Source organism: Melopsittacus undulatus, chromosome 3, assembly GCF_012275295.1.
Source record: "Melopsittacus undulatus isolate bMelUnd1 chromosome 3, bMelUnd1.mat.Z, whole genome shotgun sequence".
In the NCBI taxonomy this organism is placed as follows: Eukaryota; Metazoa; Chordata; class Aves; order Psittaciformes; family Psittaculidae; genus Melopsittacus; species Melopsittacus undulatus.
Genome location: NC_047529.1, coordinates 58,138,598 through 58,165,578, shown reverse-complemented (window position 1 = coordinate 58,165,578; position 26,981 = coordinate 58,138,598). Strand labels below are relative to the sequence as shown.

At 41.4% G+C, this 26,981-nt stretch overlaps 1 protein-coding gene across 2 annotated transcripts in view; it reads right to left on the bottom strand.

Moving 5' to 3' along the window:
* Positions 1 to 12,803: 12,803 nt before the first annotated feature.
* The window catches only part of LIN28B (lin-28 homolog B), an 86,391-nt gene continuing 72,213 nt past the window's right edge, over positions 12,804 to 26,981 (bottom strand). Inside the window, exon 4 of one of the 2 annotated variants that reach the window (XM_005154658.2) lies at positions 12,804 to 13,575. In XM_005154658.2, the coding sequence (XP_005154715.1) occupies positions 13,206 to 13,575 (370 nt within the window). In that variant the 3' untranslated portion in view covers positions 12,804 to 13,205. The remainder of the gene's footprint in view (positions 13,576 to 26,981) is intronic. The other variant, XM_013130491.2, reaches the window with a different exon arrangement.

Below are 26,981 nucleotides of genomic sequence, written 5' to 3'. Positions count from 1 at the left end.
TTACCAGCTCTGTTGACTGAATGCTGTGTGTATTAACCTTACTGCACTAATACCCAAGCCCAGTTCTGGCTTATAATGTGAAGAGAAAAAGATAGCATTTATTGAGCTGTTAAAGAAATTTTTGGCATCTGCAGTATGGCTCTTGCAGAGTGAGCATTGCTCTCATGGCTAGGTAAATGGGATCCTTCTCATCAAAGCTGCCTCATTATGATTTTGGCACATTATGTATCATAGTGGGGAAGCAGCAGATCAGCTTTGGCAGTTAATGCTGTGACAGTTCACAGGCATTCAAGATTCCAATTAGCTACTCTGCCTTTTCCCTGATGGCCCATTCCTACCCCTTCAGAATAGGGCAGGGAGAGGAATTATGAACCTACTTCTCTTGAGCTTGTCAGGCCTGACCTGGGAATCCCCTTCCTTGTAAGATTAGGTATATGGGCATTCAATGCTTGCTTACTGCTGACCTGTTCAAAACTAATGAAAAAAAAAATTTGGGATTAATGTGTGTTTTTTCTCTTCTCCTTTGGACCTGGAAAACAACTGTTTGTTAGTCCCTTTGAGCCAGCCTCCCCTGTAAAAGGAGGCTACTAAAAGAGAGACAACAACATCTGTGTCTCTCAGCCTAGCCTCATAGCTGACGTTTTTTGCATTTATTCCTAATATGAAATGTACATGTAAGCTCTCCTGGGGGAAAAGTACAATTGCTCATGACCATTAACAACAGCAGCAGCAAAATTTTGCATGAAGTTAAAAATAGTTTAAGATATAGGGAAACCAGATTAGTAGATATGAAGTTTCACAAGGCAAAAACCTTGCTATATAATCCAGAAGAATAAAGCAATGCACAATAAAAGTATTTGGGATACATTAACTGTCCTCTTGAGACTGAACAAACCAAGTGACATCCAGAGAAGAAAGCGCAGGAGCAGTGATTTCCAGGCCGGGGTATCCTTGCCATGCCACTGCCTGTGCAGTTCACTAAGCTTGCTTTTTCAGAAGGATTGGGTACTTTCTGGAAGCTGCTGAAGCTGCACTTAGGACATTTCAATCCTTTTCAGGGAAGCAGAGGCTTGTCCTCCACACTGACCTGTGACCTGCTGCTGGGGCCTTGCTGAGAGCCAGTGAATAGCAGACAGGGATGAGATGGAGTAATTACAGCAGGTGAATGGGGAAAATAAAGATGGACCTCTTTGTTCTTTTCATCTCAAATAGAGAAGCTAATTTAGGGAACCTTTCTGACAAAAGCTCACAATGACCCAAATCCTTCCCCCTTTGACTCAGTGAGGACAAAACCAGGCTCAGAAGCCCCTGTGGAAAATGTTAGATGGGTTCTTGAGAGGTGCTGGGTAGTGAGTGTAGGGGGATCCTGGCAGTGCTGGCACTGGCTTAGGAAGCTCTGGTGGGGCTCCAAGTGACCTCAGGAGACCCATGGACCTCAGGACTTACTGGGGGTTCTCTGCAACCAGAGGAAACCAATTGAGAGGCTCTTGACCATCTTTATTCTCCCACCAGCCCTTTCTTCTTGTATCCCCTCATTTCGTGGTGGTAGTGTTCCAGGAAATGAATGATTTTGTTTTGATTCTGAGTGAGTATAGCATGTCCCTGTGTGACTCGCAGGGGTGTTTCTTCTGGTAAATACTTGCAGCTCTTAGCTGCGAGCTAATAAATACCTTGTGTTACTTAGGAGCTCAAGATCTGTGCTCATCAGTGTATTTTCCTCCGTTGCCTTACCTGTTTCTCTTGCATCTCTCTGTAGCTCCTCATATCCGTGTACCCATGTAAAAAGAGGCAGGTAGGCTTTTTTCTTTGGAAAATTTCTCCTGGAAACCAGTGCCTAATCCCTGCTCTGTGGAAAGCACCATCAATGCTGCTGATCTGAGGAAGTTACTGTGCCTGTAGAGGGAAAACCGCCTTTATAAGCCTCCGAGACACATGAAGCCTATTGTCTTACCCAGCCTCCCAAAAAGTTACTAGTGCCCAGAGTGCTCAGAAAATGTTTATCTTGCAGCCACACTGGGCAGAATCCCAGGCCTGGCTTTACTACCCTGACAAGCTGAACAGCAGGAAATCATGGGTACACAAGATAGGGAAGGTTTGATGTCATTACACGCAAAGGTGCTGCTGTCTAGTCTAACAGCTGGAGGCAGGAAATGGAATCTCAGCCCCTCCTTTTTTGCTCTCTGGGATCTGTGGGAGGATCTGTGGATCAGTGAAAATTTCTATGAACAGGTTTTTACCTTTCTGTTTGTGATGCATGGCTTTTATCTGGCTGGAACAGTGGTGAGCTTTGGTGCAGACTACAGTACCCAGAGGAAAGGTATTCTGCTGCGATGGCTGTCACTCAGTACTACTGGCTCAAGGAAAAATATTCTCAGCCTCTCTTGCACTTGGCCTTGGCCAGTGGTGGGTGCATCTTGGAGCCAGCTGGAATCAGCTGCAGTGGACACAGGGGAAGCTTCTAGCAGCTTCTCACAGAAACCACCCCTATAGCCCCCCTGCTACCAAAACCTTGCCATGCAAACCCAATACAGGCAGAGATTGGTTACTGGTGCCAAAGCACATTGTACCAGCCAGCACATGGTGCTGTGCTTGTCCACAGCTTTTGGAACAAAACCAGATGGTGCACAGAACCCACCTGATGTTTTGGTGCTAAAAGCTCATAGGTTTTTAAGCTGCCCTTCAGCTGCCTCATAGTCCCAAACAGTAATCTGACAGCTGCTCCTAGCTAAGATGTTCTTGTCTTCAGTGCTCTTACCAAAGTCAATACAAAGTCAGGAAAAGATGCTGGTGGCTCCCCTGAGATGGGAGGGAGGCTTTCACAGGTTTGATGCTTTCATGACTGTAGCAGAGCTTTACAGAGGAGATAATGGAGTCTGTTCTTTGTGCCAAGGTGGGTTAGTGTGGTTGGAGTTCAGCTACAGGCACTCTTATGTCCTCGAAGGTAGTAGTTGCATGGCTTTGCAGAGGAAAATCTGGGCAATGATGTTGCCTGGTTTGGGAGCCACTCTAGCTAACGGTCTGCAAATACATCACAGAAGGGACATACATAGCAGTGCATGTACTTGCAGTGCAGGTCCAATATGCATAGGCATTGAAGGTGTGAAATAAATCCTATCTACTTGAAGGGCTCTAGGGAACAGCTACAGCTCCAAAGCAGGCATGATGGGAAAAGCAACATAGGGAGGTAGGGAAAGCAATTGCATGTTTGGGAAGGTGTGGTACCTAAATATCTGCTGATGCGAATGGTGTTCCTCAGTCTGAGCTGATAAGAGAAACAGGACATGTTCTATGTTGTACATACTGCTGCCTGGCATGGGGCTGGCCTGAATCCACAGAACTGGCCTCAGCAGGGAAAAACGTTTTCAGCCCTGGGTGTCTGTGGTTTGTCAGCACTCAGAACAGTGAGGTGACTTGTTCAACAATAACAGTGAGATTCAGCTGGTAGTGATATACCTAATGTGTCTAATGTAGTTTATAGCTTGCTTTAACACAAGTATGCAGTTTTCTTAACTACATGACAAATGCTTCATATTTTCTTCATTTTGAGGGGTTTGCTATTTCATCTGACAGTGCAATGCTAGCAAAGAAAAATAAAAACAATAATAAACAAAAAGGGCAACAGCAAAGCTGGTGGAAAGGAGAATCCCGGCCTTCCCCTTCCCAAATGCATTAGCCAAAACATTTGTGTCACCCAAGAAGTTGTACCTGCCCACACTAAAGTTATATAGTATAACTGTGCTGTCCAGGGATTTCAGGAGACCAGAGTGAAATGCCTCAGGGAGATGACCTAAATGCTCCTCCTGACATGTGTGCATTCCTTAGCATGTGAGTGTGTATGTTAAGTCACTTCCAAATATGCTAATATGGCTAATAGCACCCTTTGGTGTTGACTGAGAATGACAAAGAGCTCAACTAAAATGACTTCAGGGGAACAAGGCTTTTAATACAGGGGTCAGTTCAGGGCTGTCATTTCTTCATGAGTCACTGGGAGAAGTAACCGCAATCCCTGCACTGGGAATGGAGCATTACCAGTGGTGGAAGGGGAGCTGTGCCTAGAGCTGTTCCTTGAAGCCCCCTCATAGGCTGTCCCTAAATCCAGGAGCTGCCAGTAATCCTGTTTGTTTTCAGATTCCTTGGTCGGTGGGATTGAGAACCTTACACTTTTTTTTTAATATCCTATTGCTGGAACTGTTTGTGTGTTCCTGCAGTTCTTCTGCTTTAATTCCCATTTTGCTCTAATTCTCCTTGGCTTTCGCTAGCATTGACATGGATCCTGTGACTCAGAGAATGCTGGGTGGTGCTTGCGCCTGCTCCCTTTGCTCTCCTGTGCTGCAGCTGCCAAGTAGAGGATCTCTGTGAGGGAAAGCCCCCACTCCTCTCTGTGCAGCTTTGTGCAGGACAACTGCTTTTCAGCAGCTCCCAGGCTTGAAGCTCCACAGAAGTTATGGTTCAGCAGGCTTCACTGTGACTTTTTGTCACAGCTGTCAGAGCAGGTCAAGGAGGGATGAAAGAAATGGGGGCTGGATGGAAAGGAACTTGCTGCACTTTGAGCCCCCACCCTTGCTGTGCTGCCTTGGGGGAGAAAGAGCATTTCTGGTTTCTTTCACAGGCACCTTCCAAAATGCCTCAAAATTTAACTCATTTTAAGTTAGTCCAGTAACTTCCAGCCAGAATTTCCCAGACTGTCCAGTTAGCCTGATGGTCTCAAGTATTCTGGGTGCTCCAACTAAAGATGTTTTTACTTTGTTTTGGTGAGTGTGAGGGTTAGTTAATTGCGTTGAAGAACCTAAGACATCATAATTCAGCACAACTTCAAAAGCACAGAAAGACAAAAGAACTAATCTTCTAAAATAAAGAAGACCAAGAGTGTTGCAGTGCAACCACCTGCCATATAAATCTGTGTAGTTAGCCAGAATGACTGAAAAACATGACTTTCATGTGGTACTGCTAGGAACAGATTCACTCAGCAATGGCCAAGATGAGTCATAGAACCATAGAATGGTTTGTATTGGAAGGGACCTTACAAATCATCCAGTTTCAACACCCCTGCCACAGGAAGGAACACCTGCCACTTGACCAGGTTGCTCAAAGCCCTGTCCAGCTTGGCCTTGAACAGTGCCAGGGATGTGGCTGTGGCATCCACAGCTTCTCTGGGCAACCTGTGCCAGTGCCTCACCACCCTCACAGGGAAGAATTTTTTCCTAATATCTAATCTAAATCCATCACTGAGTCCATCACTTCTTTTCCAGCTACAAACCACCTCTAGCCATTTGTGTCAAAGGACCTGCCCATGTGTCAGGGGGGATTGTTCTGCTGGTTAATTATCCCACTACTGGAAATGTCCAGGTACTTTTGGCCCACACTTTTTGCCTTTTCTCCTGCAGGGAGGAAGGCAGTGTTCAGCTCCCAGCAGTAGCTCAGTAAATGACACATTTCCATGACTGGCAGGATTACTTTGTTTGGCTAGTATGTTTTGGGTAACATAGCCTTTGAACAATGGTCTGCCTGACTAGAGGCAGGAGGCTGGTTTTAAAGCCAGAGCTGGATATGCTATTCCAGCATCAAAGCTGAAGGACTGTGGGGGATAAGAGTAACAAGTTTCTCAAAGTGACGATAAAGGAAGAGACAACTCTTAATTAAACCCTCCCATCCCATCCCACCCCCCAAAAACCCAAACAAACCCCAAAGATACTGGGTCTTGTCTATCTTTTCATTTTTAATTTTTCAAAAGGGTTTCGCATTTTCTCACTGATGTGTAAAGGGACTTTTTACTCTCATGGACAAAGAGCTGGAATTTGAGGCCAGAGAATCTGGAAATGAGGCCCTGCTTGTGAGCAGCAGGTTATTAAAACAAGCTGTCATGGAGTAGAGCATCTCTTTTTTTTTCCCTCAAGAGTTTTCAGGCCTGATCTGAAGCCCAGCTGGAAAATATGCTTAAAGCATCCAAGCAAACAAGGCTTCAGTTAAAGCTGAGTGCTAAAATTCAATACAACAGCTACTGCCCTGAATTTAATAGCCTGTGTCATGCAGCAGGACAAATTAGGGAAAGGACATACTTTCAAGCCTTGAATTTTGGGTTATTTGAAACAAATGGATGGATACCTAAGCTCAGCACTCATTACTCTTTCTGCCTAGTCCACCTTCTCCTGGCTGGTAAAATGGGAGTAATGATGCCAGTTCATCTGCATTGGTTTATGAACTGCTTGCTGCTCCAGCCCTGAATACGTAGAATATCTAAATGTTGCACAGCAAGTATTGAACGGTCAGGAAACAAAAACCAACCAGCTGCATGTTAACTGAGCATCAGCAGCCTGAAAATGGGCCTGGGGCTTGATAACAACTGCTCTGCAGTCCTGCAGTGGGCAACACTTGCAATAAAATAACAGAGGCAGTGCAACCTTCTCCTGAGGGAGCTGGTCAGCCTGGAGGGCAACAGCGTTTGCAGGCAACTGATGCACTGGGCAGAGCACAGCATTTTGCTGAAAAGGTCTTTAAATTAACCAGGCCATCACCTAAATAATACTAATGAGCAGGAGGAAGACATCCAGACAACGAACTCCCTTCTCTGCACTGCAGAGATTCTTCCTGTGCAAGTATACAGTAAAAGGCTGTTAAGTACGTAAGCCACTTGGAAGTACATGAAATTATTTGCATCTGGAATATTTTATTATCAGGGAAAAGATGACTGGTGTGGAGAGGAAGAGATAAGTATGGAGCCTTTCATGAACTAAGAGTATTTTTTGAATGACTGGCTTGTGTAAACAGCTCCTGGTCCCAAAGATTGTGAGGAAAAATACAGTTTGTTTAAAAAAGGCTGACTTTGTTTTGCCACTTAGGGTCACAGAAAGGCTGGAAGATGCTTGGAAATACGTGTTCTAAGACCTGCAGCACAGGAAAGGACATGAACATGGTGATTTTATAATTATTTTAAAGGGCTGGTGTGATTATTAAGATTTTGTTCTATTGACCAATTCAGAAGCTTCAACTCAGGAATTTCTTCCTATTGGCATGAATCAACATTGTTGTTCATGTCATGTAGCAGTTACCTCATCTCTGCAAGGTTAGGAGAGGGGTCTTGGTTTGCAGAAGTGGATTGAAGTGTTCCTTGACAATGTGTCTTTGCCTAGTGAACAAAACACGACTTCTGCCTTTAAAGTGAAGATAAGCATTCTTAACTGAGGGAGCTGCTGAAAGTATAGACTGCTGACTTCTAGATGCTCTGGGAGGGAGACATTCATGTCTCAGAGGCTAGATAGGAAGAATTAGGTGCTGCTGCTCTCCCAGGCACTCTGGTTTCAGCCACAATTAGGCACTGTTAGAGGGCTGGTTTCTCTGTTTCACTTGGTCCAAGGACTTCTTACATATGTGTGTCCAGAGCTGCTCACAGCTCCCTGAGGTGGCTTGCTCCTTCCAGTGTCATCTTGCTGGTGGTGGAGTAGACAGTAGTGTGCCCAAGATGTCCATTCTATTCCCTGAAACACAGGGTCAGGCAGACCAATAGCATGTGTAATAACCCCATGTGAACTTCGTTCTTCAAAGTACATGCTAATAAGATATTTTAAAGAAAGCCTTGCTCCTTGTGACTGACCCAAGAAATGGGACTTGCAGGAGATCTTAGCCAAGAGGATTTAGAGTCACCTCTTCTCCTTTCCAGGAAAGTGATGAAACCATTTGGCTACAGGTTGTGAGTGGGGTGCAGACAGGACTGGATGTGATGGGATATGCATTTAGGACACATGTTTATATCACTCTTTTTTTTGAGACCATGAACTGGAGGGAGATATGGGGAAGTAAATGAAGTTTTCCATGACTAGAAGAGTAGATGATGGAGAGGAGATGATGGTAACCCTTCATGCAGATGTTTGTACCATTAGAAAAAAAATCTGTCTTGTATTTAGTCAAGATTGTTAAATGTTGCTATTAATTGCATATATGTAGAGCCCTGTATCAAAACAGGCACTAGAGCTAGGATATACAAGCTCTCAAGTACTTTAATACAGTATGATGAGGCAGTGCTATCTGATTTACTGGTACACTTAATGTAATTTAGAGATGGAATTTCCAGGTAATGGTAGATAACAGCACTTTAATTTCTAAAAGAAGAAACAATCTTCAAATAATTTTAAATTAGTATATGTAATAGATAGGTACAAGAAGTAATAAAGATTGGACAAGACTTAAATACCAAAAGCTTTTCATCCCAGAGAATAACCCCGCTGTCTGATAACATTAATGACCACTGTATTCTCACAAATACCAAAAGCTAGAATCTTGCAGTGCAATTCTGACAGCTGAATATGGTTTGGGATGCAACTTCTACAGCATTGCTAGTACGGATCCAGGTATGCATTAATATTTTATAGCTCACTCCACCCAACAACAGCTTGTGTAACTAAAATTGTCTTCTCTGAAGATAATCTTCTAAAAGTAAGTGAACATAGGTGCATATGAAAAGTCCAAGTAAATAAAGAAAATCTCAAAGGTTCACTGTAAATGCCAACGTTATATGTTTTATTTTTAATCAAGTAATTCTTTTAAACCTCACAATATCCATGACTGACAAGAAAAAAAGACATTAGGCATGAAATGAGAATATAAAATACATGATATGTAGAAAGGCAATCAGTGCTTTAGTCCCTCAAGACAGTAAACAGGTGAAATGACCTTCAAAACTTCAACTCACTGTCTTCTTCTTAAAACATAAAATTCAAGTGATTTTTCTTTTATTTCACCTTGTAAACAACATACAAGTCAAAATGGACAATGAGGTAATCTATACTACAGAAGATAATTTAAAAACACTAGATAAGACACAGTATTGAAGACATATAGAAATCAGTGTTCACTTTGGTCTCTAGTATGGTTATTGTTATTATTACCACAAGCAACACATACTAGTTTAAGCCAGTCTGGTGATGTTTGTCAGCCAGTTGTTGCTTAACTTAGTAATCCAAGAGGTAGTCAAAACCATTATCCTTTGTAAAGATGGTTGCTCTTACATTTGGTTCCACGACAATGGTAGCAAACACCTTGGTACTTCTTGACATTCTCATAAAAGCACTGCTGAAGCTGCTAATACACAGCTCCAGTTTATATAAAAAACAGAAACGTGTTCATAGATCAACCTCTTGTTATTAGTCAACAGTTTTAACAGGGGTAACACAACCAACGGATCTTAAAGAAGAGGCTGTTGATATACTAAGCAAAACAAGATCGATGCATTTAACAAGGCTCTGCTTGTTTCTAAAACAATACTCAAATCTCATTAAGACTTCTAAAAAATTAAAGTCAGTGCATCTGCACATGTACATATCTTCCCAATTACTTTTATATCTAGCACAGGGGAATACATATATATTTTTATGATAAACATTTCTTACAGATAAATTAATTAAATTAAATTTAAGATGAGATTTCCCATGTTCTTTTATAATTCTTCTTACAAAGAATGTTACAAGATTTATAAACACTTTTTATGGGGCTCTATTCACAAAACTAAGTATGACTAAGCAGGAACTCCAGGATAACACTGGTGCAGAATAGAACTGGGCTGAAAAAGGTGGCCTGCAAAGGGAAGAGGTAGGATCTAAATGTGGTGTTTGGCACTCCCTGAAAGCTGGCTAAAAGCAAAATACTGCAAATGGTATTGCAATGCCAGATTTACCATCAACTGCAGTGAAAAGCTATTTGGCTCCTCCTCCTCCAAATACAAGTCTTCCTCATAGCCTAACTTTTGTAGCATGTAAATAAATACAATGACCTCTCCTTGGGGGAGAGTAAAAAATATCTCACCATGTCCTTTATGATTAAATCAAATTGAATATTTTGAGATGAGGGAAAGGGAGGGAGATTCTTGTTCCAGACTATCTCCACTGTTATTAGGAGAAAAATACATCTCTCTGAGCAGACATATGAACTATTTCTACTCAAATGAGTTTTATTGTGAACCATTCTGGCAAGGACAGGATGGTGAATAGGCTGAGCCAATGATGCAGAATATTCATTTTGTCCTGAGACATAAAGGAAGAATCTGAAACTGAGTCTGTGCTTCCTCCTTTAAAGGCTTCTTTTCTTATCTGGAGCTGAAGGAGTATAATTAGAGAGTTGTTGGTTTTTTCCTACTGCAGCCCAGTGCCCAGTAGTTACCTGCTGCTATATGTTTAACTTAGGCATATACATTTTTGTCTTTTCTGTAGATGTATTTATTTTCATGAACAGTGCCCATAATCCTTTAGACAGAAAAATATAAGCTTTCAAAGAAATGTTTGGAAACGTCTCATAATTTCAAATGGATGCTTCATCTTAAACAAGTATTTGCCATAATGTATGCAGTGGTGAACTATCAGTTACATATTTAGTACAGATAAAAAAGTATGTACCATAGATCAACAGCCACCTTTAAGGCTAGAGCAGCACAAAGGTGTGTTTATGCAGTAAATATGAGGTAGCCTTTTGCTGTAAACAGAATTATAATTTTATTGTCACCTATGTAAACAAAGTGGGCTTGATGCTTTTGAGTTTTTATTCCTCCCCCTCCACCCCAGTCCCTCACCCCTCCCCTCCTAGAAAAGCTGAGCACCAGTAACTCTGACTGGAAGTCAGTGGGATCTGTGGTTGCCCAGCGTCTCTGAAAACTCAGACCCTGTGAATGTAAAGACACAAATGTTCACATAAGTAACTAGTACAGAATACCACTTTATCATTTCACAGGAACTTATAATACAAAATGCTGAGATCCGATTATCAGAAATGTAGATCTATGTCAACTCAGAGGTAGTTACTAATATCAGTACATAATACTTATATAGAGAAAAAAGGTCTAAGACTATTTGGTTTGTTCTGAGTAAGCAGGTCTGCAGACTATTCTGTAAAGAAAAAACAAAACATTCCATGGTATATTCCCTGAGCAAAGTTCTTTGTCCTGAGTATGTTATGTAATAGTGATCACATTCTAATATATAAAAATAAAACCTTAAGCTTTCAACAATAAGATAGGGTTTGGTATGTGCTCTTAGCAGTTCAGTCTGACTTTGGTGCACAGAGTGATTTCTAACGGCACCAATAAAAATATGCATGTTGAAAATACTTCCTTTTCTCAGCTCTGAACTTCTTATGTATAAACAGGGAATGACCAGTTTTCAAATCCACAATTGCCCATTTCTATAAGGAACTTTGGTTTAAATTTTCAAAGTGACCTAAGTTTTGCATCTTTGCTGTTTAACCTGGTTTTTACACCGGCTAGAAGGTTAAGCAATGCCACTTTGATTTGTCTACATAATTTAAATAAGTTTACTATCCTTACATAAGGCAAGGAAGTTCTTCTCTATAGATATATCACATTCAATATCGTCAAAGGTAAGCTTTGCATTAGCATACTGAGAACTTCAGTATAAACCATCAAGATTCTCGCAAACACTGGCATGGGAATTCACACAAAATAATTCTCTTCAAATTGTGCCCTTCACTGAGGTGTTTGATTACTACCTGTTTACTGAAGCAGCAGCAGCAACAGTAAAAGTCTCATGTGGCAGGACAAGTGGGAAGGGGAAGGCCATGTAATGAGCCAGTCACACACCTGTTGTAACTAGTGGCTGCAAAAGAGTTACCACAGGTAGGACTTTGGCTCGCTGTAGCCTTTCATGCAGGCTGTTTCTTTAGTTTGATTATCCAAGCTTAAACCTACCCGGCACTTCCAAGATTTAACAGCCTGTGTTTATTGCCAATGTTAAGGATTATACAGGTTTCTCTAATTAACTTACATCCACAATGGGATTTGTCAAAGTACGTTATCTTACGTATGACTTGGTAATTCAGAAGTTACAAATGGAAAGCGACTTGAAGTTTTGATAGGCTCCAACTCTGTTAACCCCAAGCTACGGCTGCAGCCCAGGGAGTCTCACTCTGAGGCCACCAGTCTTTCTCCTTTTTAATGCAGAAGTGTGTGGTCCCAGCACACTCTGGACTAAGGCTGGTCAGCAACAGCCCCCAGTTCATAAGAGGCAGATGATGCCCAGGGCTTCCGGCATATTTGCAGGTCTCTTCACTCAGGCTTGTCTGCAGCAGACACCTGTTCTTGACTGTACTCATGCTGTATCATCAGCAAGTGAGGCTGGCTGAGCAATCCCAAGCACCCACCTATCTTTATTCTTAAGAAACTATTTATCCCAAGATCGCATTAGCTTTGCATTTCATTTTCTTTAAAACCAGAACATATAACAACAAAAATCCCTAGGAAGTCCTTTCCATGGCATTACCACAGAAAACAAGGGAAAGTCCCTTCAAATTGGGGGGCACTACATGGAACCAAGAGAAGTTGCTGCTGCTGCTGCTACTACTGCCACCAAGGTCCCCTAAATGTTCGCAGAATACAAAGGGTTAAACAGGATGGTATCCTGATACCACTCAGTAGGGTCAGTTTGGTAACATTCTCCCTTACACAACAGTCATCTAAATTACAGTTACAACCATACTAATTTAACAAAATTTTTTGAGAAACCAGCACAGAAACTACACATTCATTGTCTTTTCTGGAGCTTTAAACTCCTCATCCACAAAGGATGGTGGCAATGAGAGCCATGTTGAGTCATGACACTGCCCTGCATGGGAACAGGGAAGGGAGGGGTTCTGATGCTTTGTGGAGATTAGGAGAAAAACAACCTAAATTGATGGTATGGGGATGTCTTAGTATATGTAGTACCATATGGCAGCTTTGAAATACAAAAGTAACCTTTGGATCACAAGAGAAGTAACAGTCTTGATCTCAGTTCTGTGTGTGGCTTATCAGGTTTGGGTTTCTTCTGAGTGAGATTTCTTGGGTATTCTTGTTTGTTTTTGAACATGTTTGGAAACAGGTTCTAGGAATGAGTTCAGGAATGTTTGTGGATACTGTGCCTATTGCTTCACAGTGATGTCTGTGGGAGCTGGAGAGTAGTCTGATGGAAAAAAAATGTATTTATAGATATGTACACATACACACACGCACGTGCACCCTCACACACACACATACAGAAGGTAAAACATAATGCACCCTGCTCAAATGTACTTTGCTTGGAGTGATTTGTCTATTAAAGAAAAAAAAAATTCACAGTTCCTCAACAGTAGTTAAAATTCCAGGTCAGCTACTGGTAATGAAATTATTTCCCCTGTACTTGCATGAGGTAGACATCCCAAGAGGATAAAGAAAATGCAAAGTTATGACAAATGCGTTAAGTTTTTTTCCTTTTCTGAACAGAAGGCCCCTTTCTGCTCGGTTCTTCGGGTGATGCAGACAACTTACTCGATGAAGCTTCCTGTGGTGACCTGCCCGAGCGCTCTGAGTTTTCCGACCTGCCCTCCTGAGAGTACAATGGAGATGAGTAGCCGTGCATTCCTCCCCCTTCTCTCAGGAAAGCAGAAGTGGAAGGCTGCGGTTCAGCTTCATGTCTTCCCTGAGAACTAGTGGGCTGCTGTGAGACAGTTTTATGGGGGCAGTTAGCCACCATGTGCATGATGCTCTGACAGTAATGGCACTTCTTTGGCTGCGGAGGTAGACTACATTCTTTAGCGTGGTGGTCGAGGCCACCACAGTTGTAGCATCTAAAAACAGAGAGATACAACCAGTTATAAAATGCAGTGTTAAACGGTAAGAGGTGTCCTATTGAGTAAGCTCGGCGCGAGCGCGCACAAGGTCTGCTGGTGAAGCAGCGTGAGTTTTGTTTTGTAAGTCCCTTGGAAAGAGTCCGTTGGTGGCACTGGTGCCGGAACCCGCCTTGCGCTTGGGAGCGAGAGCCGTTTGCCGGTTCCCGGCTGCCGCCTCAGCCCTCGCCGCAGGCCGCCCCACTAGAGGGCACCAGATATCCAGGCACACGGCCGAGCCGCCCGGCATCTCTCTCCACCTGGGCACTAAACGCCCGCGAGTGCTCCAGTGCCTGGCAGGGGCAGACAGCGCAATGCGGGGCGCCGGCCTCTCCACCCCGAGGCGCTTCACCCTGGGTGCACCCGTCGCCAGTCGGGGACATAAAGGAACGTGCAGAGAGGAGATACTCAGCACCAGATGCTGCTTTTAGGCAGGGAAACCCAAACGTGGACGATGGACGCGGTGCCCCTGTCACTAACCGGGCTCTCACCCAGCGCCCGGCCTCTTCCCTCCTCTGGCTCAGCCAAGGCATGGCGAGGCAAGGCTCTGGGCCAAGCTTTTACAGGGCTTGTGTTGCCCAGGGTTCCTAATGGCATTTACGGTTTCAATTAAAAAGAAAATAAATAAAACCCCGTCAAGAGTCATAAAAAAAGAGTTTGTTTGTTTTCTCTGGAAATTCCCAAGCCACGTGCAAGTGGCTGTGACCCAGGGTGCCATCTGCAACAGGACACAGTGCTGATGGGCACAGAGAACCTTCCTCCCCAGCTCTCAAAAATGGCCAAAAGCCACAAATGCTCTTCTATTAACCTTGTTAGCCAGGGAAACCCTAAAGAAATCCCCGCAATTTCTTACTGAATGCTCTTACTTTGCAACACACTACAGGAATGCCAGTCCTTGGATTACATTATTGTAACACATGATACAAAGAAATAACTGTATGCCTGCGGCATGGTGAACCTATGCCAGACATATTCACCACTGAGTTTTCTGGTTTGGCTATTTTTCTATGGTTTCCTGTTTCTTTGTTTTATAAAGCTTGCACTGATTGCATAGACATTTGATTTATTATAATCCAACATGCTACGGGAGAGAGCTAAACCAGTAACTTTTTTTTTGCTTTCCCATAACCATCAGCTAATTTAAAAAATGACTGCACAAATACTTAGACCTGGTGGGGTCAGCTGAATGATTAAAAAAGTCTGTAACTATAACTCACTGTACAGACAAAATAGTGCAACATGTTCTGGCTCAAGCCCACATCAAAGTATTTTAAATTTTCAGATTCCTGGAAAGTAACAGGGCATTTTTTCAGCTAGTATTTAGTGGTCAGTAGTAGTCTATACAAAGCCAAGAAGTTTTGTCCATGCAAAGCTGTACGTACAGCTGGAGTCACACCTGCAGAATTTACTTTTCCTTCCAAAGAAATGCTATTGATAAAACCTGAATAATTTTAAGCAAGATTGCAAAATGGTTGTTAACATTTGTAAATCATGCCATGAAACCATCCCTCAGCACCTCCTTCTTCATTTCTCTTCACTATTAGCAAGACACTAACTGCATCTTTATTTTCAGACAAATGAAAAAACAGTTGCCTATGGCATGTGTCATGTCCCACAAGACTGACCTATAATTTAGAGAAATTAAATGATGAACAGAACTTCATTATCCTTTCAGAAAACATTGTAATTAAATTGTCATATCTTCCATAAAAACTAATAAGACTCAAGGAACCAAAGCCATTATACTGAATCCTGCACTTCTGTAACAACTGTAATAACATATTTTAGGTGAACTGGTTCCATTTTTATGGAACTGGTTCCACTGCACTGAAGGTTTACGTGCTTTGTCAATGGAATCTGAAGACTATGCGTATTCTACAAAATAATCCACGAAGAGACACAGAATATAAAGCTTCCCTTCAATCGAGAAGAGAATAACATGTACAAGCCCTATTATCATTTAGTATTGATTTCCCTAGTATAGGAAGGGAAAGTACATATGGAGTATTTAGTAAACCACAAACATCTGATCTAAGACCAAAACATCAAGCTTTCCCCCTCTTATAAAAAAAAAAAAGGCAAGTTATTAAACAATATCCATCTGATTACTATCCCCCAAATCACTGAAAGTATCTTCAAATTAGTGACCCCAACTCAACAGTAGCATTTAGTTTTCTTAACTGGCTTTCACTGAAGTATGTTTCCCTCACAAGCTTTCTAAACACTTTGTGGACAAAGTAATAGGGAAGCAAAACTTGCAATTAAAGAAACAAAGTAACAGCAACAACAAAACTCCTGAATTGTTTTACCCCATAACAGATACATCTAAGAATTCACAACTGCAGTATTTGTTATAATTTAGGTTATATTAAATAATCATGTTTATTCTTCTTCACCAGTTTCTAGCAGTGTCTTGTTCCTGGGCTAAGTATAGTACAATACAGTATAACACAGGAGTGTAGAAGACGTTCTGGAAATTGGGGATTTTATCTTAATTCAGACTACAGAATTTTACAGCTGTGCATGCATTTGTACTTGCTTCCTTTCCTTAATATTGCATGTATTTAGAAGAAGTTTGAAAATAGGTTAAAGAGCCTCAGGAGCAAAGTAGGTGGCTGCCACGGACAAATCAATTTAATCAGTCACTATGGTATGCACTGTGTTATCCAATTCAGTGAACCATTTCACCTCATCAATTGACCAAGAACCTGCTGTCAGGGCCCCTGCTTCCACTCAAGAGGCCTCTGTCACCTTTTGCATATATATTTATCAATACATCCTATTTGCAAAATATTGTAATTCCCTGCCTTTATTCGCACCACGGCTAAAATGTCACCATAAAAGAAATCTCTATCAGAAGCAACTGTGATTAAGTTATGATTTGGCTTTTCAGGAATGTTTTTTGTTACCAACCAACTGGAGCATCTGGCTAAAGTATTGCATTAGAATATGTATGTGCCAACCGGGCTGCGCCTGGACTTAAACAGGAGGGTGGTATTTATTCAGTTCTTTTAACTATTTATTCATTCCCTGTCAATAACTCTTACCAGGAGAACAGATCACACCCCGCTCTGAAATGCCTTCCCTCTTAAGGGATTTACACCAAAATGGAAATGGTCAGCAACCTCAGAGCTCACAAATGATACCACATGGCACCATCCACATGCATTATGGTATATAGCATTAACTCTTTTGTCCAAAATCCTTCAACTCTTTGCTCCTCTCTGCTGTGTATTCCTTAGGTTACAACACAATGAAACCTGAGAGCACATGATAGGCACACACAAGCTTATACATCCACATCTCTATATACGTAAATATACAGAACAATACACGAGCTGGCTCCTACCAAAAAAACAGCAAATTCTCACTTCAGTATGTTCTCACAAATTCTAGATTAGTACAACCGTAACAAGTATTTCTTCACTTCAGAAACACCATCAAAATAATGTAAGTTAGCTTCAACACAAGGTAAAAGTTTCTATGTAGATTACATAATTAGATGAATAAACCACAAAATGCCCTTGAAACTGCAATTACGGTAAAAGCAGCCTTACAAAAAGCAACACCAAGGAGATTTGTTAAAATAGGACTGTCTCACAGTAGGCTGCCATGGTTTACTAGGTAGTTTCAGGCTCAAAAAATAATGCAACAGGGTAAATAAAGAGATGGCAATTATCCTAACAGGGAATCCTTTCTTCATTATGGCACTGACAGGAAAGTAATTCAGGGTGATTTTTTGATTTAAAAAAAGACAAACATTTTAATAAAGGCACACTTCAAGGAACTTGTGTAGCACTGTATTTCAGTATTCTCAGGAAAACAGCAACATTCATACCTATTAACAAAGAAAGAAGAGAGCATATAGCAAGGTTAGAACACACTTCTAAATTTTCCTTCACCATGGATCTCATTACATGAAACTATAAATATTAAAGGAAACATGAGCAAGCAAAAAGCACAGATTCCAGATTCATTAGAAATACTTAATTTCACAACTAAAAGCAAATGCAAACCAAAACACTCTTTAGTTTTCAGGTTTTTTGCTTGTCCCAGCAGTCAGCTCCTACTTAGGAAGCACATCCTAGCTCTATCTCTTTTAAAATGACAATACCCCTGTGCCTTGCAAATACTGCTCGGCACAATAACAAGCTGAGCTAAGCAGTAAGGAGGGTTAACACTACTGCTTGCTCCTTCATGCTGCTTTATAATATGATTTAGTTGATAATCCAATATATATGACAAATAGAGAATAATTTGTGTGGCTCCACGCTATTATCTGTTGAGAAAAAAAGCTTTAAAATTTCCCTGATGACTGACTTTTTCTAAGGAGGGGGAGAGGAGGGGTTAACATCTAACAGGGACAGTAAAAGAAAGAAAGGGGGTATAGTCAGAGGAAGACTAAAATAATTCACCAGGATATTCCCTACACCAACTCCTCTTTTGTTTTTCCCTTTTGAATGCTATCACACAATAAGAAGCTGCATCTTGGCTAAAATACTCCACCTAACAATGTTAATGCTTTGAAAAACAGCATGGTATTCCAACAGCATGTGCAAAAGAGATTTTTTTTTTTTTACAATACACTGAAAGCCATCTAGGCAGTTTAAGCATAAAGGAAATCTTTAAAATTGTACCAAAATGTGCTGCCCCGTCTTTCTTACTAATTACTTTCACGATATACCTATAGAAATGCTAGTTCTTGCAGACAGAACACTGAATGTGCAGTAGGTTGCCTGAACTACCCTATTTTGTTGTAAGGGAGGTTAAGCTATCCATGATATAAAAGAAATATGGATCTTAGATAAAAGTAGGATGTTTTACAATTCAAGGACTTCAGTGACTTGTCTTGAAAATCAGGCCATGTGTTCCCCCCACAAGGGAACACCTTTTGCTTGTCAATGTGAACACCTAAAAAAGCTCAAGTAAGTGTGTGTGCAGGCACCACCTGGGGCAAGTGAGAAGCATCTCCAACACCTCTGCAGAGTTGAAAGTCTTCTGGACTGTTGAGGATCTGCTGATTTCAAATTGTCTTTGAGATAAATACATTTTACTGGATTACTTAAGTATTCCATCAACCAAATCCTGGATATCAAACCTGTCACAGCAGCACTCCAAAGACTGGCAGGATCACAGGTGACTGCTGTTAAATAAGCACCTCTCATATGTTACTATACTGTAAAAAGATTGCTTATCACTTTTTCTTAATACAGGTGTAATGCAAAAATCCTTCTTCCTGAAAAGCCTACACTTAAAAACCAGTTTGAAACAAGGTATTATCATTATGCCTCAAAATAGATAGCATGTGCAGACATTATCCTTTTAAAGCAAGAAATGCTAATGTCTGAGGAGGCAGTTACTGCAACTTACAATCAGGAAGCAACTATCCCTGGAAAATAAAGTTTGATTGGCTGTCACGGGAACAAGCTGGAGTGGCAGCAGCAGCACATAGCAGAGGAAGGGTGGGAGGTGCTGGGGAACCCTGCGCACCCCAAAGAGTGGCCACCTGGCAGCTCCACGCTGAGCACCAGCTCCTCTGGCATCTCACTTCTTCCTCCACGTCTTTTACTGGGGATTCCCTTGCAGGAATTGTTTTAGGAGATTTCTCCCTTCCCCCAAACCTTTTAAGCAGCGTTAAATCCCAGGAAAAATCAAGCCAGCCTATGCTATTTTAAAAAACATGGGGTGAAGGAGGGAGCATTGCATGGCTGCTCTCTCTCGCTGCTGAGCCGTACCCCACTTCCCGCACCCAGAGGGGAATTAACACACAGAAACGTGGCCCAGCTTTTTGTTTTTAAAGGCCAGCTTTTTGTTTTTAAAGGGCGAAAATCACTGGCAAGTCAATGAGACATACACAAGACTCACTGAATGTACCCATTCTACCCGTGCCATCCGAGAGAGAAATTGCTGGAATGTTTCTTCTCACATGCACATTGCTGGGGTTTATTCCATTTTGTTTATCAGCCTTTAATTCCTGAGCTGTAGCTGAATGCAGGAGTGAATACAGGTAGCTTTGACAACATGCTAATAAGGTATTAGTATTCAAAAAACCAAATACTGAAATAATACGGAAAAAAAAATCCTTTAAGGTTAAGTGAAATTATCTTGTTAAATAAACCAGGGAATGGAGCATTTAGCACCATCACAGCATTTACGGTGTGTCCAGCAAGCAGGGTCACACTAAGGCAGAAAACCACTCACATCCTCATTTATAAATCCATGAAAAAAAAATCAGTTAAATTCAAAAACTGTATTTATTTTTAACACGGTGTGTTGAAAAATGGCGTACTATCAATTCAGAAAGCAGCACATTGGGGCCACATTTAGATTTGCACTGATCCTGTGAGTATTTGCTACCCTGAACCCCTTGTTCATGCAAAATACTGAGCAGAGGCAACATGCTGGGAAAGTTAATTACAGGCTGTTGTTCTTCAGTGAAATTCAGTTTGAAAATGTCCTGTGCTTTACTAGCTTTTTGCGATTAACAGAAATAAGGCTTTTTTTTAAAAAAAAAAAGGATAACCCCCGTAAGAAATAAAGATGAAGTAAAATAAAAACGTTCACCTATCTATATGTCCTCCAAATCCTACAACACACGATAACATACCAGAGATTGGAGACTTTCAATTTCATGAGAAAAACAAGGTCCCTCCATTTTTTTTAAGCTTGCCTTCTTTCATCTTACAGATAGCCCCAGCAGCATGCTGACACAAACCCACTGTCTGCAAGGCTTCCAATAACACAGGGTCGAATATTGATGATGTTTACTCTTGTTACAAATAAATACATAAAAATGCTCCGTTGTAAACTAGTTTTCTGTGGTTAGTTCTAAATCAATCTATTTTCCCCGGTGTATTGCAGAAGTAATATCAATAGGTTACGGTCTTTTGTTGTTTGGGTTTCCCCTCCCCCTCACCCCCCAACAAAGAAGCTGACAAACAACATGAGGCATTTGCCTGATAAATCAGGCCTGTCGGGATACAACTGAGCTTAAGTTTGTCAGGATATAAATTTGTTTAAAATCTGCTAATATTTTACTGGAAAGTGGATGTTTTGGGCTTTTTTTTTTTTTGAGAACCCAGAACAATGAAACAGAAAGATTGTTCAAAATGCACAAGATGCAGTCTTTTTCCACAAAAAAATGGAAAGGACTACACGGAAAGCAGCTCTTTAAAACAACCTCAACAATGTTGCTTCCATTCTTTCTTCCTTTCCATGGAACCTTATCTCTGCTATCCACTCAGCCCTCCTTAAAGGCATGGAGGGAAATTATTTTTCACATAATCACATAAAAATCCTTATGAAATGCATCCTCACAGAGGAATGCTTTGGACGCACTTTCATTTGTTGTAACAAAAGGGTTTTCTATATATTGAGAGTTAAGAACTCTCAAAATAACAATTTACAAAGTGAGGACTTTTTTCTAAATAACATGAAAGATGGGTTTGCTCCAATAGTACCAATATGGCGTGGTAAGAATGTGTATATTTTAACATCTTTAACCCGTCCAGCTAAAGCAGATACAGGATCAGCGACAGTTTAAGTCAGTTATGTTTTAAACAGTCGTATATCATGCATTTCAAACATGAAATGTTATATCATGATTTCAAGTAAGTCTACTACTGTTAATCTTTTTGCATTATGGAGCCACACACACAGATATTCTCAACCACAGATTTCCCGTGTAAGCCTTAATTTCTATGGGAATAAGAAAAGAAAAGGGATTTTAAATTAAAAGAGTTCTGCATGCAGTAATTTAAAAAACAGTGTTTTCTGTAGCTGATGTTGGTAGAGAGGCTGCCAGGCAGGTTTGCTCTGGGTATCACTGCAGTGTGTACCCACATTTGCAGCCTACTGCCAAAGTTAGCTGGGGTATAGCACTGAGCTGTCGTGGGGTAGCCAAATCTAAGTAGACCTTGGCTGGCTGTGCTTGAAATCATGGCTCAGTGCCTCTGCAGTTGCCTGCATATGCCCAACAGCATAGTTCAGTAACACCAGAAGTCTTCACAGAGATGGCCTGAGCCTCCTGGCCATGTGGGTAAGGATGCACACTGCATAAAACCAGCTCAACTCTTTCTGGGTCAGTGAGGTGCTGCTCATGAGTTAAGAGGCATGCCTGACCTTATCTGCCTCTCAGCACAGCCAGTTCCAGGGTTTCTACACCCACAGATCAGCTAATCCACAGATGAGATAAAAGAGTAGTAGGTAACTGGGAATTAGTTGTTAAAAACTTCCATTTCCCTTTTGTTCCTTATTTTATCAATAAAAATAGCAGCAAATACAAGTAATACCAGCTTCTCACAACAGTAGGAAACAGCAAATGGCATCCTGGCAGTAGGCTGGAGAACACTGAAGCAAGTAGTGGCAGAGGAAAAGGAGGAGGAAGGCGGCTGCTGTGGAAGTTAATAACCTATTCTTCTTCTCCAAATATCAGTTTAGAGTCATATGACTTTAGGTATCCTTTATTAATTGGTATAATGCACAAAGTTTCAGAAATACCTGTATCAAGCACTGGAACAAGCTGCCCAGGGAAAAGGTGGACTCACCATCCCTGAAGAGACTTAAAGGATATGTAGATGTGATACTTAGGGACATGGTTTAGTGGTGGATTCAGCAGTGTGAGGTTAACAGCTGAACTCAATGATCGTAAGATCTTTTCCAACCTAAATGAGTCTATAATTTTGTATCTGTTGAGGAGATTATGGACTTAGATGCTAGTTTTGAAATGGAAACCCCATGGCCAGGGGGGTTGGAACTAGATGATCTTAAGGTTCTTTCCAACCCTAACTATTCTATGATTCTGTAATTATATTCACTGAATTAGATAAATACAGGCTTCAGAAATGTTAAGGATTGAGGGTTTGACCAGCAACTCCCAGCTTCTTTGCATTCATCAGAAATAAGACAGTTACTGTTGACACACTCACTATAAAGAGGCCATGCCAGCTATTGCTATAGGGGCTGCTTCCAGAGCTCATGGAATTGATGTTATATCACAGGAAATACATGCAGGCTTCCTTTCCCAACAGCAACAAAAGAACATCAAACATGGTTGATTTTCCTTGAAATAGCACGTATAAGTTCACATGTTCGATACCTGCCAGAGCAATTACACCATTCAGATGCTTTATAGCCACATTTTACTAGTAAGGGAAATCTGTATAACTCTGACAGACTGACAGAAAGAAAGCAGTCAATTCCTAACTCATTTTTCCAAACTTGCAACTTAAGATGTCTAAACAGGACTAGTTCTATATATTGACATTATTACTAAATGGCTGTGTTCAGCATTTTATACAACACATTTTTAAAAGGCTTTCAACATCTTAAAGAAAAAATCATTTTGAAACTTTCCACACAAAAATGCAGAAGCAACAGTAAAGCATGAAAAGAGGATTTCAGCTGCAACAGGATTTAGCTTCATATGTTAAAGCTTTTAATTCCCACCTGAGGCAGGCATTTCTTGTTGTCCCACACTGCTCAATCCCTGAGAATTAAGAGAACTAATGCCATTTTCTACTGTTCTGTCCTATCTCATCACAAAATATATCTTTCTTGTTAATTGTCTCTATAATTATGTACCTAAAAATAAAAACCACATTTGTGCATATAAAAACATTTTTAATTAATTCTTTTTCTTAGTTTGGCCTTAAGTTAAGAAAGAATGAATAAATTTCACACACAGGTTTGAGTTTAATACCGCCTTCTCTGAATTCTGTTAATTCTTTGTTCAGTTAAGAATTATAAAACATAACTGAAATCATTTCACTATATGTGGTAAACTAGATCACTAGATCCCTCTTGATTGTGATTACACAGATTAAGTGATGTCTCTCCAGTAAAATGATAACAATGAGGTTTATAAAGCTTTTTAAAATACTGCATCTTTCCAGAAACAGAGGATCTGAATGGCCTTAATTCTGCTCTCCGTCACAAGGGTGTAAATCCAGAGCAATTCTGAGGACTTCCCATAACTTACTCTCCATTAACTTTAATAGTGTAACAGAGAAAAGTATTTCCCACTGTGTATGAATACTGAAAAGTCACAGTTGCCAAGTACTTGCAAGGCTGGTTGCAGAGGTCAGGCTGGCACAAGGTGTGAGGCAATGCAGCAATGCAGGCTCAGTTCTACCTGCACATCTGCTGGTTGATAGAATGCTTGAAAGCATAATGCAGCATAAATCACAAATGTGAAAAATGAAAACCAAAGTATTATAGCCAAGGTGGAGGAGTAATGTGTTTGAATCTTCTGCCTGTTTATGCTCAGCCTTTCAGATTAAGAAAGAATGAATAAATTACTTCAGTAAGGATATTGATAGGCCAAAGATCAATTTTCTTGGCATAACTGATAAACTTCGCATCAGGAGATTTAGATAAAACAGGAACCCTAGACTTAAATAAAATAAAATGCTTGAAAGCAAAGAACAACTCAAGATAAATGGCACTCCAGTCATGATCAGTGCAAGGGGACAGAAGTCTACAAATCGCACTGGGATATAAAACACAAGGGATATGCTCACCAAGCACAGCATAAACGGAAACCTGTAGTTTTGATCAGAAATTCACACGCAAGCCACAACTTCCATTACAGAAGCCCTGAATTTACAATTTTGGAAACAGTCACAAACTGGAAGAGTGATGAATGCCAGCACCATGCCTGTGATTCAACAGTTCACCAATACTCCAAACCAAGCAACCTTTCAGATATCCAGTAGCACTCACTGTGCAAAGCAGCAAAATTGTATGTTAAGATTGGAACTGCATGGATCTGTTTGAGGTTTTTTTTTCATTCTGGATAAATGGCCATTCTGGGTAGAGGAAGCAGGGAGTTTGCTGGCAAGCAGAGTGCGGAAGCCCAGCTGCTCAGCAACAGGCTGGAACAGGGTCCCTACCACCCTGTTGGCATCCTCCACTTGCATGAGCCCTTTCTCAAAGCAACTCCTGAAGGCTGGCGTACGGGTGTCACAACCTGCTACCTGTGCAACAACAAATTGTATCAGCAGTCAGTGTTAGGTACCTCTATTACTGCACCATTGTAAAAACCATATCACCAGTCTTACGAGCTGCTGCACACTTTGTAGGTGAACTCTTTACCCTGTACTGGCCAAAGCCTCCATTGCTGCCTGCCCTCTTCAGGAACAGTCTCTCCCCATACCTCCTGGTGCTGCTTCTGCCACTGGATGTAATCCTCCTGTAACTGGTCACTGACCCTTGTTCCCCACAGAGTGAAGATGGGAAACCCCTGTCTCTTACCAACAATCTACTAGTCCTTCTTCAGAAGGCTGAACAACAACCATCTGGAGATGACAACAACCTCCTGACAGAGGGAAGACTTGTCTTTCACACTGAGTGCAGTATGTGGTGAACCCTGAGGGACCTACTGTGTACGTGAAAGCTTGCTCACTGGCTTGGGCCATATAGGTGAAGGGGAAGGCTCAGGAGCCAACCTAGAAATTCCGCAGAGCTCACCTGTAAACTACAGCACTGAGTTGCTGGCTCTCCAGTAGAAACCCTAACTGACTGAAGACAGAGACAGAAAGTAAATTTGAGTTTTGAGGCTCCTGGCAGCACCCAAATATTAAATCCAGGAACCCAGTGCCTTCTGTGTGATTGAAAATAGTAATACCCTGAACAGTTCTAGCCATAGCAGACAAGGGCCAGATCTTTGTAAGTCTGATACTTCCTACAAGATTCCTGCTTACTTCCAGGAACAAACAAATTGTTTATTAAACTAGTGTGTCACTCTTGAAAACCTGGAAGGCCAGAAAGCTATGCTCTTAAATCAAGATCCCTTTGGCCCCCCTCCTTACTAACCTTCTAATTCTAAATATTCAAAATACCTGAAAATACCCAATTCCAAATGACCACAGAATGGAGGAAGACCGTGTCCCCACCCAGGTCTCTGGACCTCAAGCACAGCCCACATATTTAACTCATGAAAAGTCTCATCCTTCGCAGGCTCAGAAGCTGATGATGGAGAGCATGGCATTTACCTTCTTTCTGTGTCACAGGAAGCCTGTGTGACCCAATTGTGTATAATATTTACAAGTATTAAAATGCCTATGTCCTACTGACTTTAGAGGCAAGCAAGATCCTCGTAGCTTTGAGGACCTGAGTCTGAGCCCCCCAGGACTGTATCTGGTAAAGCAAGAATAAAAATAATTGTATGGTTCAACAGTACAACCATACAGCATCAGGTCACAAATTAGTTGGCATTCACTGAACTAGTGGCAGGAATCAAGCACATCCTGGACAATGCATAAAATACTTGATTTTGAAATTGTCATCTTTGTTATGGCTAGTTCACTGCTGTCCAGCTATTAGGATTAAAAGTCATAGACAGTTGCGTAAAGTCATTTCACTCATGTCTACAATCCAAACACTACAGAGAAAATAAGGGCTATTAAGACCTTACATGGACTTCGCACAAACACGGAAACACTCTCCACAGGTCTTTTTCATTCCCTGGTAGCAGGGAGCACAAAAGATGAGAATCAGATGCAGAAAACACTTTCTACACGGTGCAAAAATCTGAACCAGAATGTCTTCAACAAACTACTGTGCTTAGCTTTCATCCCAGCTTCCTGCAAAGCTTTGCACAGTGAGTGTGACTGCTGCTTGCTGTCTTGGCAGCATCAGCGACAGCTCCTGGGGTGCCCTTCTGTTTTCACACTCCATGCTGTGAAACAAGCTAGCAACAGTATGCTGTGCCAGGCAGAATGCAGAGAACTGCCAGGGATCCTGCTCCAACCCATCCGGAACTGTGAGCAGTGACCAGGACTCCAGCTCAACTACTTCACATTTCATTCATAGCTTTTCATTGGTAATGTGAAAATGAAGGGAAGATAATGTTGTAAACAGACCCCTTCTAAAGAAGAATATTTCTAAAGACATATGATCTGCTTTCAAAAACTCCTGAGGATGATCCATGCAGTAACTGAAACTGCTAGCCAACTCTCAACAGCACAAGGTTTCAGTTAATTCATCTACATTTTTTCAGTTTGTAGTATTTGTTTAGCTTGGTTCAGCTCACACCTCCAGCTTTGAAGCAAAACCATAAACCACTGCAATGGCACAACTGCGGGTGTAACAGACACTGGCAGGAGGTGGGAGGGAGTAGGTTAAGCAGTGAGATTCCTGTCATCCTCAAACGCTCTTACAAGAGAAACAGCTACATGGAACCACACCCTGTGCCTGAGACTTACCCCTGGCCACAGCATGAACACACAGCCTTTACACAGCTCCATACGGGATTTCTACCTGGATTCACGAATATAACCATCATATAATAGTTATCTGATCTGCAGCAGTAGGATCATGTATGTGAAGGATGGCTAAAAGAATCACACATTGGAAATGCAGGCACA